The 13,211-nt window shown below is 38.3% G+C and overlaps 1 protein-coding gene across 9 annotated transcripts in view; it reads right to left on the reverse strand.

Annotated features, from left to right (window-relative positions):
• Positions 1–13,211, reverse strand: part of LOC125462329 (ankyrin repeat and fibronectin type-III domain-containing protein 1-like) — a 753,498-nt gene that overhangs the window by 31,070 nt on the left and 709,217 nt on the right. For all 9 annotated transcript variants that reach the window (XM_048552254.2, XM_059654042.1, XM_048552260.2 and 6 more), the window contains 3 exons: positions 10,525–10,740; positions 3,149–3,315; positions 387–537 (listed from right to left, as the gene is read on the reverse strand). In XM_048552254.2, coding sequence (XP_048408211.1) covers positions 387–537; positions 3,149–3,315; positions 10,525–10,740 — 534 coding nt within the window. The remainder of the gene's footprint in view (positions 1–386; positions 538–3,148; positions 3,316–10,524; positions 10,741–13,211) is intronic.

The following is a 13,211-nucleotide window of genomic DNA, read 5'->3' on the forward strand; positions in this document are numbered from 1 at the left end:
AACATCGAGGGCTGAAGGGCCTGTACTGTGCTGTAATGTTCTATAAAATTTCTATTCTATAAAATGTGAGGGGTGAAAAAGACATTTAAATCTCTGTAAATGCACTAAATTGAATCCCTGTGAGCATTAATTATTTTATCACTTTGTGCAAAAGCACTGGCATTCTGCCCTGGAACAGATTCAATTTAAGCTTGAACTGTTTAATGCAATAGTAAACAAATGAGCACCATGCTGTGTGCTAGCTGTTGTGGGAGTGTGAAAGCCGGTATTGTGGGTACAACGGCAGCGACAGCAAGTTAGCAGAAATCCAATTTCTTGGATGCAGTACTGTGACATTTGTGGAATTCCACTACAAAACAAATTTTCTGTGTAAGCCACTTTTATACCTGTTCTAGTGGAATGCCAATGTGATTCATCAGTTCTAAAATGGCTGCCCTGAGTTCTCGCTGGAAGAGGATCTGGGAGCATCCATCACTTGGATCTGTTTGAGTGGCCTCGTCCAAATCTGAAAGGTTCTGGAGCCACTCCCATTCATCTCTAGAGGCAGAGATATATGAAATATAATCAATAAAACAATTACTTGAAAGTAAACTAGACCAAGGTTGACACATATGTTAAGGGTGTCACACAGAGAAGAAATAAGAACATTAGCAATTATAACACAGGGAATGTTGTTACCAACTAGATTTTTCTCCATGTTTCCCATATATACTATATCTTATCATGGATTTTAATACATATATTTAAATGCCTTCTACACATCATGTGGAATGTACCCATTTAATCCGTTTCCTGGAATTATATTTTTATGTTTCCATTGTCTTTAACTCAACCATTTAATCTTCCTCGTGGAAGTTCTTACTGATAAATGCAATTCAAACAAAATGTGGAAAAATTAACCATCATCATGCCTCCAAAACAATGTGATAATTACATTTCCTGGGTCAAATGATTCACATAACATCAACTGATTCAGGTATAAATTGAACAAATGTAAGGAAAAAACAAGTAGTGAATGTAGGAAAATTCACGTAGTTGAAGTTTAAAAGAGCTGGAGAAAATTAAAGGAAATTGCCATAACAAGAAGGCACAATTTCTAAAAATGTCCAAAGGGATCACAGCCCATTTGTGATCTTTTCCAAAGCAGAAGGGGTGAAGGATTACAGAATGTCAGATCGTGTGACTGTGTCAGCAAATACACCAGGTGGCCATGGCCAATGAGTTTTTAACAGGTTGATCAGCTCTGATGAAGAGTCATCTAGACTCAAAACGTTAGCTCTCTCTCTCTCTCTCCATAAATGCTGCCTGACCCGCTGCATACCTTAAGTACTGTAACTGAGATGCAGTACAATGGTTGGCCAGGCCTTCTTGTGTTCTGTGTGAGAGATGTAGCCCTCATTTCATTATTTAAGCACAATATCTCAGTATCAAGAACTGTAAGGGATTCCACACTACAAGTTTCAATGTGAACTGACCAGGAAGCCAGAACCATGCAGATGAGTGCGAGCTTCCAAGGCAAGGGTTCAAATTTTTCTCTTTCAAGGCGACATGATAGATTTTAAGGAAGCAGAAGATCTGGATATTTTTCAACTGTGTCACACTTTATTGTTTGGAGTATGCTTCATGTATACAGGAGTTTGGCACCAGTAAGAACATGTCATACACAAAGAATACAATGATGTGTTTGGAAGATATTATCACAGACCCCACAGGTTGCAGAAGGTGAGGGGAGTGATTCACACAGAAGGTGGAGTCATGTTGAGGCATTGGGGATCTTGTGAGAGACCTGTGCTGCCATTTACAGGGAATGCTAGCCAGGTAACATGCCAACTAGGCAATGGCAACACTGCTGGTGGGTCTTCCACTGGAATCAAAACCCAAGGGACAGAGATACTGCTGAGTGAGAGCTGCAGGCACTCACAGCTCTTGCACTCAACAGTACCTCAGAAGAGGCCTTGGCTACAGCTGATATAGCATCCTCAGATTGTCAGGATCATGGAGAACAGTGATGCTAGGAATGGGACTTTCATGTTGGGGGCAGTGGTGAGTAGGGGGCTATGGGTTTTGTAAGTAAGGGTGGGAAGATGAAGCATGTCCAGTTCTTTGAGCAGATATTATTTTTGATTGAGGAACCACTGCCACCTGAGGTGACAAATTCCCACAAATGAGCAGGTATCATGCACTTGGATGATGTCAGGTACAAAACCAGTGGTGACAGAGTGTGGCCCCTTAATTTCTCCTTAACAGTCTAAATTAGTAGCACAACAAGAAGATCGACCTTGAGCTTTCCTGTCCAGAATTTAATTCTAGTAGTGAGAAAAAGTCACAGAGGGTTTAGGCACTCTCTCACCGAGCTTAATGAGGTGCCACCTTGCATCCAAGCTCATAGCCAAGAGCAGATGATTGGGGAAAGTTTGTCACATGTGCGGTAACCTTCTCACTGAATTGTTTTAGGTGGAATATGTGGAATATCAGGAAAGTGTGTCATACATGGGGCGGGGGGGGGGAGGGCGAAGAGTGTGTCACATGTGGCAGAGGAAAATGTCACATGGAGTTTGTTAAGAACTTTAGATGTGCGTTATTTCATTTACTACCTGGAATTAATTTTTACTTTGATCTACAATGGCCAAAGAATTTAAAATAAATGTTCAAGCTTTTCTGTTAAAATACTGTAGTCAGATTTATTTTGCTTCACTTACTAAACTAAGCATAAATGTGAAACATTTTTTGAAACATTTTCTTAGTCATTGTTCTGTGAGGCAATCAGTATTAGACACTCTCTGATGACCATTATTAGTATATGTGCCTAGTCTGTGCATGTCAGTGAAACGGCCAACCCATAAAGACTTTGCAGTGACACTGACCTCTACACACAAGCTTTCCAGCAGGGATCACTGAATAGAGCTGGCACTCTAGCTGATTTCTCTTTTCCCAGCTAGAGACACTGTGGGCCATTGTAGCATCTCAACTGCTGCCCAGATGACATCATCTAACTCAACACAGACTGAATTAAACCTGGCACCGACAGAGTCTATGGCTTAAAACTGCACATGGAAGGTTTATAAGCAGTACTTTTAGATCAATGTTAAACGGTATTTTCTCACAATTCATTTAATTATCATGCTATTTGTGTTATTCCCTCTGTTACCTGGAAACATTGTGATTGTTTCTTATCTTGATATGACACAGGACATTTGGTAGCTTCTGAGGGACAAGGATATGGATTTGATCAACTGAGCTGCAGAGCTTTAGATAACCAAGATAAAGTCCTGGGGAAAGGGTCTGATTACTTCTCCTATGATAGGCCAGCTTTTCCTGAAGAGAAAAAAAGTAGAATGAGTGTAGCAGATTATCCCTAATAACCCTCAACACAAAATACAATATTCTCAATCATACTTGTCATGATTTTAGGCTGTACTGCTAAAGTAGACCAACTGCTTCATCTGTCGAGTAACTACAGAGATGTAGTTGCTCATTAACTCTCAAGAAAATAACGTACGCCATGAAATAAAATGTCGATGTTTTTATAACTGAGGTACATATAATGCTGAACATGTGGATTCACATCTCTAGGAAGAAGTGGATTAAGGTTCAATATCTGAAACTTTGAGCAATTAGTCAGGTCTTTGAAGAAATCAGTGAAAACACAAAATGAAACTGCTCCTCATACAGTGTGTGCTGGAACCAAGAATCCTCATGATGAATGCCAATCTACAATTTCTGTTTGTTCTTTCAGTATGTTTTGACTATTAAAATGAATAGGTTAGTTTCTACATTTAAACAGCTGACAGAGGATCTAAATATCAATACAGTGTGGAGCTGAAGGAACACAGCAGATCAAGCAGCATCAGAGGAGCAGGGAAGTAGATGTTTCACGTTTACACCCTTCATCAGGATCTCAGATGAATGCATTAAACATTTAGACACAAATTCCAGTGTGTAATCCTTGATCCATACACTGTATTTTGTGTCTTATGGTGTGATACTCACTTCAACTGTTCACATTCAATCCAACCTGTTTATCTAATTCCAGTATCTGTATATCTCACTTCAAACTTGTGTGTTTTATGCTCTATGTAGCACACTCCAGTCCTTAACTCATCCTGTGTATATCTCACCCCAATCTTTGCATATCTTACTTCAGCCTGTGTCTTATGGTGTGTTTAGCTCACTACAACCTATGTACATACCATCCACCTCCAGTGCCTGTCACCATCATCCAGTAGGTGGAACTGAGCTCACAAAGTTTATAAAAACAAAGGAATTCTGATGGTTTATGGGAATGTATATGTACAGGAGCAGCAACAGTCTATTCAGGCTGTTGAGTCTGCTGCACCATTCAATTAGATATTAGCTGATTGCTCAGCTCAATGCCACTTTCCAACACTATCGCCATGCCCTTTGATGTCATTAACCTCCTCGTATGTGCTCAATGTCTGAACTATCACGGCCCACTGGGTTGGAGTATTACTAAGATTCATCACCCCATATGAAGAAATTTTTCCTAAACCCTAAATGCGCCATCTCTTGTTCTGAGACTTTCTGAATTCAATAGCCATGGAAAACATTCTACTTATATCCACCTTGTTACTCTCTCAGCATTTTGTAAGTCTCAGTGAGAACACCTCTCATTCTTCAAAACTGCACAGCACAGATCCAGAGTCCTTAATCTCTCCTCATAAAATGATCCCACCATTCCAGGGATTAGCCTGATGAACCTACATTGCATTCCATCATTGACAAGTACATTCTTTCTGAGTTAAGGAAACCAAAATTGTACACTGTACTTTTGATGTAGTTTCTACAATTGCAGTATGACATATTTAGTCTTGTACTCAAGTCTCCTTTAGATGGCCAACATACAATTTCACAGCCTTCCTAATTACTTGCTGCACCCAAATGCTAGCATTTAGTGCCTATCCATAAGGATCTCCAGTAACCTTTAGACACCAACATTTTCCAACCTTTCACCATTTATGAAATGCTCTACCTTTCAGTTGTTTTTCTATCAAAGTGGGCAATTTCACACCTATTTGCATGATTTCCATCTGCCATGTTCTTGCTCATTTATGTAGCCTGTCCAAGTTCTCATGAAGCCTTCTTGCATCCTCTTCTCAATAAACATTCCCACCCAGTGGATGCTGATTAGCATTCATAATGTGTCATCCACAAGTTTGGAAATAACACATTTGGTCTCTGCATCCAAATTGCACGTTAGGATTACGCTCAGCTGTAGCCCCAGCACTGATCCTTGGGGTACTCCACTAGAAATGGCTTCCCATGCTGACAGTGGCTTGTTTATTCCAACTCTCTATTCTTTGCCCGTTAACCAATTATCATTATTGAGGGGTATGGTGACCACTACTGAAACCCTCAATCCCATGTGGTCTAATTTTGTTTACAATGTCCTGTACAGGTTCTTATCGAAGACCTATGAAAATCTAAATATACCACATTCACTGGTTCTCCTTTGTCTTTGCTACTTTCTAGTTTGCAGGAATCTTTCCAGAATCTATTACATTTTAAAAGACAACCACCAAGACATCCATTATCTATTCAGCCACTTCCTTTAATACTCTGGGCTGTATGTCATCTGGTCCAGAGAACTTATTAACCTTCAATCCAGTTCAATTTCCTTTGAGTACTACCTCTTCATGAATACTAATTTATTTTATTTTCTCATTTTCACAAGTCTTTTGGTTCCTGAGTATGTATGGAAGATTTTTTAAATCTTTCTCTGTGAAGTCAGTCACAAAATAATTGTGTAGTTTTTCTAACGTTTCCCTGCTCTTTGTTATAAATTGTCATGATTCCACCTATAATTCACATTTGTTCTTGCTAATCTTTTCTTTTTCACATATCTAAAGAAGGTTTTATAGCCTGCTTTTAACAGACCCAGGACAGAGCACTTACTGAGAAGGGCTGTAGAGTTGAACACTTTCTTTATTTTTCTGTCTTTATATTCGATGTATTGGTTTAGATTTCTGTAGTTTAAGATGGCACTGGAGATGGTGACACTATACATTTTTCACTATATTTTGTAACAAAATACATGTGACAGTAAATAAATCACCAGTTGGCATTCATATTCACATTTCATTCTCTTAATGAGTTTCTTGATCCTCCATTGTTGCATTCTAAATTGTTTACAGTTGTTTCAAAGCTTAGTAAATTTTAAGCAGCCTTATATTATTTCCTTTGATCTAATGCAGTTTCTTACCTCTTTTGTTAGTGATGGTTGATTCACCTTTACCTATGTTTGTTAATCTTAGAGAAATATAATTCTAATTTAAATACAAGCTATTACATATTTGCGGTAAAATCTTAAAGTGCATTTTCCCAATTCACCACAGCCAACTTGCTTCTCATAGCTTCAGTTTGCTTTGTCAAGCATTGTGGCCCATTTCAGTATGATCACTATCACTTTCAATGTGTGCAATCATAACCAGAGAATCACGTGGAATGGTTTATTTTTCTGCTCCTGTTTCATAACCACTTGTGTTCTCCAAGGATAGATCCTTGGCTACCCACCCCTTTCTCCTCCCCTCCCCCTATTTCTCATTGACATATTGCCCTCACATTACTGATATTAATCATCTAAAAAAATGCATCAGTTTTCACAAATACACTGGGAATCTTAGCTCTATTTCATCACAATCTGTTTTGACTCCTCTACTGTCTCTAATATATCAGATTGCTTATCATACAGTGTTATTATTCTTATTTTCATTATTAATTACTATCCAGCACTTGGAATACCAGAAACTTCCTCCAACTAAACATTATGAAAAAATGTATTTTCATCCCTGACAGAAACTTTGTTCCCTACCCACCAATTCCATCGCTCTCCATTGTCTGAAGCAGAACCAAACCGTTCACAATGCAAGTGTTGTGTTTGAATTTGGGATGAGTTTACGATCAAATTTTGTGCCATCACCAAAACTATCTATTTCCACACCTATGACATGGCTCATCTGTAATACACCTCAACTTAATCACACTGAATCATCATCCATGTCTCTGTGTCTCTAGACTTCACAATTCCAACGCATTCCTGGCTGGTCTCCCATTTTCCCTTAATTTACGATCATTCAACATTTTGCTGCCTGTATTCAAACTCACTCATTATTCATATGACCAATGACATACATTGGCTACTAGTTTGAAAACTATTTAATCTCAAAATTCTCTTTCTCATTTATACATTCTTCTGCAACCTGGTGCTCCCTCTATCTGTAACTGGCTTCAGCCCTACAACCTTCTTGAAATCTCTGTACTCTTTTAGTTCAGCCCCCGTGAACATCTAAATTTTAGACATTCCACCCTAGGCATTTGTTCTTTCAGATGTCAAAGCCCAAAGTTTAGGAATTCTTTTCCTTAATCTTTCTGTCTCTATACCTTTGTTTCCTTTTTAAAGTACTCCTTAAAAGCCACCTCATATTGGATTTTAAAGGTAAACTCTGTTTCTCTCTCCACAGATGCTGTCAGATCTGCTGCTTTTGTCCACTGCATTTCATTTTTTATTTCCAATCTCCCACATCTGCAGTATTTTACAAAGAAACATGGAAAATGAGGTAGGAGTAAGCTAGTCAGCCCTTTGAACCTGATCTGCTATCTGCAAAGGGCATGTTTAATCATCTAAAACAGCCTGTTCCTGCTTTTTCCCCACATCCTTTGATCCGTTTAACCCCAAATGCTATCTGCAACACACACCATGTTTTAGCCTTCACTGCTTTCTGTGATAATAATTCCATAGGCTTACCACTCAATGGGTGAAGAAATTTGCCTTTACTTAATTAGAATCAGAGTCTGACAGGCAAAACTCTAATTGAAAAACAGACTGCCTCTAAGGATGTGACTGTATGGTACAGTCAAGTTCATAACCATGAGATGAAAATTTCAGACAAATAAAAGTGAAACTCACTGTATGGTGAAAGAGATATGAAGTCAGCAAAGCTGGAAAATGATGTGTATTAGGATTTCAAATTTATTATACGCATGAGCATGATGTTAGATATAGGAGAGGAAGTGAAAAAGTAAATGACAGCAGCAAAGAGATAACATGAGAAGGCTCAGAGCTAAAATCAGAAGGGAATCCAAGAATTTTCTACAGGCATATAAATAGTAAAGTGGCAATAAAAGGATTAAAAATGAAAAACAGCATTGAGTCCTTTGCTTCTGCATTTATCAAGGAAAAATATTTTGTCAGAGACAGTGAAAGAGGATGCAATTGGGACACTGGATGGGGCTAAAAATATATGTAAAGGCAGTATAAGAGTTCCTGGCTGTACTTACATAAGTCATGAGGACAGGATCAGATACATCCAAGGACACTGAGGGAAGTGAGCATGGAAATTGCAGAGGCACTTGCCAGATCCTTCAGTTGTCCTTAGATACATGGGTGGTGATAGAAAACTGGAGAATCACAAATGTTACAATGATTTGGAATTGTAAATATGTTGTCAATCTTTAATTCCATCAACTGGTTTAATACCTGAGACTTCCATTTGAAAGAAAATATATTTAACTGGATCAACAGACTGTATTTTTAAATGGTTGTAGAGTTCATCTGTCCTACAAGAGTGGTCAAGCTTCTGGCATGGAGTAAGAAGAAACATATCTGAGCAGTTCCCTTTAGAACCTGCTATTGTTTGAACTATCTGGAAGAAAAAAGCCCAAGGGCATATGAACAATGATACCATCTGCAGGAAGGTACCAGAGTCTAAACTCAATACGTGAATTGGTGCTAAAGACTCCTATTTATTTCAACAGAATCTTGAAAGATTCAGAATAGGAGGGTCAGTGTCAGCTTTGACAGAAAAAAATGATGGCAAATAGTGATTTGTGGTAAATGGTTATTTTTCAGACTGATAGACAGTGGTGCACCCCTGTGATTAGTGCTAGAAACACTGCTTTTGAAAGATGACTTGGAATTTGGAACATGGAGTAAAAATTCAAAACTTGACAACAATTTGAAGTAATGGTCAACAGTGAGAATGGGCTGAGTTTTGAGTGGTTTGGCTAAATACCAGTTGTGTCAAGTTTTTGCAGGGATTTTAACCTTAAGACCCATGATTTTTCTTGCCACAGGTTACCAAACTCACCTCAGTCATTGCCTACCACACCCCTATGACATTCCCCTTGTCTAAATCGATCTCTACCTTACATACTGTGGTTCGTAGAACAGAAACAATAGCATTGGCTTGGCCTCAAATAGAGTACTGTGTTCTTTTCAGGAAGGTGTGAAGGCAATAGAGAGGGTGCAGAAAGGATTTGTGAAAATGGTTCCAGGGTGAGACACTTCAAGATGTAGATTGATTGAAGATGATGTAACAATTCTACTTCAAGAAAAGAAGGTTGAAAAAACCATGACAGAGATATTTAAAATTAGGAGAGATCTGAGCAGATTAAGTAGGGACAAACCTTGCATCGGCAGAAGGGTCACAAAACAGGGAACAACTATCAAAAGTTGCAGGCAAAAGAACGAAGGCAATGTGAGGAAAACCTTATATGCAGCAACAGGTTTGGATCTGTAATGTACTTATTTAGTGTGTGCCAGGCACAGATTCAATTATAGCTTTCAAAAGGGAGTTGGACAATTATTTAAAGATAAATTATTTGCAAGAGTTACAGGAATGCAAATGGGATAAAGAGTTGTTCAACAGAGTACTGTACACAGACATAACAGGCCAAATGGCCTCCTTCAGCAACAGAACCATTCCAAAAATCTATGAAAACTGCTTTGTAAGTACAAACTGTTGTGCTTGTTGTATAGCTCATCCCAGCCTGTTTATCTGCTATGTGGCAGTTCTGTAAAGCTGGATATGGTCTCAAAAGTGGTGAAAAGGCAAAACTACTGAAAGATTTAACCTCTGGGATTTGTAGAATAAAGTTAAAGCATTGTGAAATTAAGGGTCAGTGTAAATCAGTCAGAACTAATAGATGACAGGGCCTACCAGTAGGATAGTAAATAAGCAATAATGCCAAACAGCTGAAAATTAAATCCAGAAAAACTTGCGCACAGAGAAGTGTGAAAATACAGAATGAGACCTGCGAGTAAATTTAAATTAAGCCTTTAAAGGGATAGCTACAAGGAATGAAGAGATGCCAATCTATATGCAGATGAGATAGGAAATTAAAGATATAGAGGTGCTATTGATAACAGAAGTGGTGGAGCATGCTGAATAGAACATTCTGAAAATTGTCTCTACAAGTTAAAGAAATCAACAGAATGAAATATTTGGCAGACGCCTATTCCTAGAGCATATTTCTCTTGAGATAGTTGCCCATACAACACTCATCAGCCATCCATGACCAGGATCACAACCATAGACCTGGATGCCAGCAAAGTGGTCTCTAAACAAAACATTGGTTAGAAATTTGGTCCTTCACAAAGAAGTTAGTTATGTTGCACTACAAACGAATGAAATACCAAATAACTTTAAAAAAAATTTTCTTTCTATTTCATGTCAGCTTTAGTTGTGTGTTAACTTGTAAACTCTGTTTTATTAGTTGTCATCCTACATGGAGAGTTAACAGCAACATATCCAGTGCTGTGGGATCTTCTGAAGAGGATAGTGACTTGCGCTGAGTCTGGAGCTTAGACAGGGGAATCCATCTGACATTCTCTAGGCTCTGGTATGAGCTCAGTTCCTTCAGGGTTACGATCAGGACATTGCCATGCTTGTCTTTGATGGGTTCGAAGTACACGTGGCCAAGATTTTGGGTTCCAAGCAGTCCCTGTAAAATAAAGAGAACTTAAGAAAAATTAGGATCAGAAAACCAGCAGGGCTAAATTTTTAAAAGTTTTAATCATTTCATGTATTGTGAATGTCCCTAGCAAGGTCACCATTTGTTACTTGTTCCTGATTGCCCTTGAGGAGATGAGCTGCCATTTAAAACTACTGCAGTTCACGTGGTGCAGGTCTACCGCCTTGTTGTTAGAGAAGTGAGTTCCTTCGACACAGTGACAATAAAGGAAAGATAACTTCCAAAGGGGTTAGTATGTTTGGCTTATTGTTTATTTCAAGAAACTTTCAGGTGGCATTCATCCAATGCATCTGCTGCTCTAGTCCTTCTAGGTGGCAAAGGTGGTAGGTTTGAAAGGTCTTATAAAAGTAGCATGGTGAATTGATGCAGTGCATCTTGTACATGATGTAGATTGCTGCCACAGCAGCATATGTAATTAATATTTAAAGTGGTGAATAGGTGCCAATGAAGAGGGTTGTTTTCTCCTTGTAGGTGTTGAACCAGAGGTATATTGTTGAACGTGCATTCATCCAGGCTTATGGATTGTTTTCCATCACATGCCTGACTTGTGCCTTGTACCAGATTTTGTAGGGGTGAGCTTAGGAAGGGGATGGGAGGTAGAGGTCCTCACTGCAAAATTTTCAGAGACTGACCTGGTTTATATAGTTTTGAAATGGCTAGTCCAATTCAGTTTTTGGTCAATAATAACCTCCAGGATATCATGGTGGAAAATTCTATGACAGAAATGCAAAAGAATATCGAGGGAGGAATGTTAGTCACTCATCGTGGATTGGTTAACCCCATGAATTAGTTTATTTAAGACAGTGAACTACATTATAAATTAGGAAGCAGGCATTACAGCAAACCAGCTGATTTGCAGCTCGCAAATATATCCCAGACTGTCAAGCAGAGTCACAACATTGTATACACACATGGAGTACTTCAAGGTGAATTTCCTTAAACTTTAGGTACACATACAACAGGGCGTAAGAATCTACCCTAATGAATCCTGCATCAATGTCACGGGGATGATATGATCGGCCTCGAACAATCGTAACCACCTTCCTTTATGCTAGGTTTGATTCCAACCTGTGGAAATTTCGCTTCCACTGACATCAGTTTTACTTGGGCTCCTTATTGCCATACTCAGTGAAATGTTGCCTGGTAACAAGGATTGTAACTGTCATCTCACTTTAAAATGCTAAATTATAACATTTGAAAGAAAATATATTTAACTGGATCAACAGACTGTATTTTTAAATGGTTGTAGAGTTCATCTGTCCTACAAAAGTGGTCAAGCTTCTGGCATGGAGTAAGAAGAAACATATCTGAGCAGTTCCCTTTAGAACCTGCTATTGTTTGAACTATCTGGAAGAAAAAAGCCCAAGGGCATATGAACAATGATACCATCTGCAGGAAGGTACCAGAGTCTAAACTCAATACGTGAATTGGTGCTAAAGACTCCTATTTATTTACATAAAATTACTTTGATGTTCCTTCAGTTTAGAAGATTAAAGTCATATGAATTAAGTTTTTTAAAATGATAACAGGATTTCTTATAGGTGGAAGAGCCAGACTAAGAAGGGATAGTATTAAAATTGGAGTTAAGTATTTTGGGAGTGAAATCAGGAAAAGCAGCGTTATACAAGAGGTACAGGAATCTAGGTCACTCTTGCCACAAAGGTTGTGGATGATGGTTCAGTTGATATTTTCAGGCTTGAGATTGATATATTTTTAATTAACACGGGTTTTTGAATATGGGTAGATTTATGAGGCAGAACAATATGGTTGAGGATTGACAAAATACATTGAAGAAGTTGAATGGCCTCCATATCCTTGTATGTTCTTCAATTAAAAAAAAACGATAATAGTTTTCCACTACTGTGTTAATCAACATTATTATCATCGGGTCACAATACTGGAACTCCAGATAATAACAGCGATATGGGCTGAACCGATTCAAAAGATAGTTCATCACCATCTTCACAAGAGGAACAGAGGTAAGCACTGAATATAGGTCTTGCCAGCGACACCTGCATCTTATGGAAGTGGCATGATGTGATTTCTTTCTCAGACTGACTGACAGTTACCTTTAGAACAGGTCTGTGAACAAATAAATTTAAAAGGGTTTTTAAAAAATTGCTAATGAACCCTTTAATATGTTTCAATATTGTTGAATACATGGTTTTGCATTTCTTTCACACTTCTCTCACGTAAGTGAACAAAGTGCTACAAAGAAAACATGAAGTTCACTTGGCACACGATTCTGTGCTGTAAATTTTTAAAAAGCATATCAAAAAGTAATTATTTTTCATATTTGTTCATGTTTTCCCATCAGAACATGTGTTGTTTGTATACCTCAATTCACAGGCACCCAAGTGTTCAGTATTAAATACTGGCTGGAGCAAGTAAAACACAGAGTTAGATACAAAAAAAAGCTCCCTCTAGTCTAAGTTGTCCCA

This window comes from Stegostoma tigrinum, chromosome 23, assembly GCF_030684315.1.
Source record: "Stegostoma tigrinum isolate sSteTig4 chromosome 23, sSteTig4.hap1, whole genome shotgun sequence".
NCBI classification, from domain to species: Eukaryota; Metazoa; Chordata; class Chondrichthyes; order Orectolobiformes; family Stegostomatidae; genus Stegostoma; species Stegostoma tigrinum.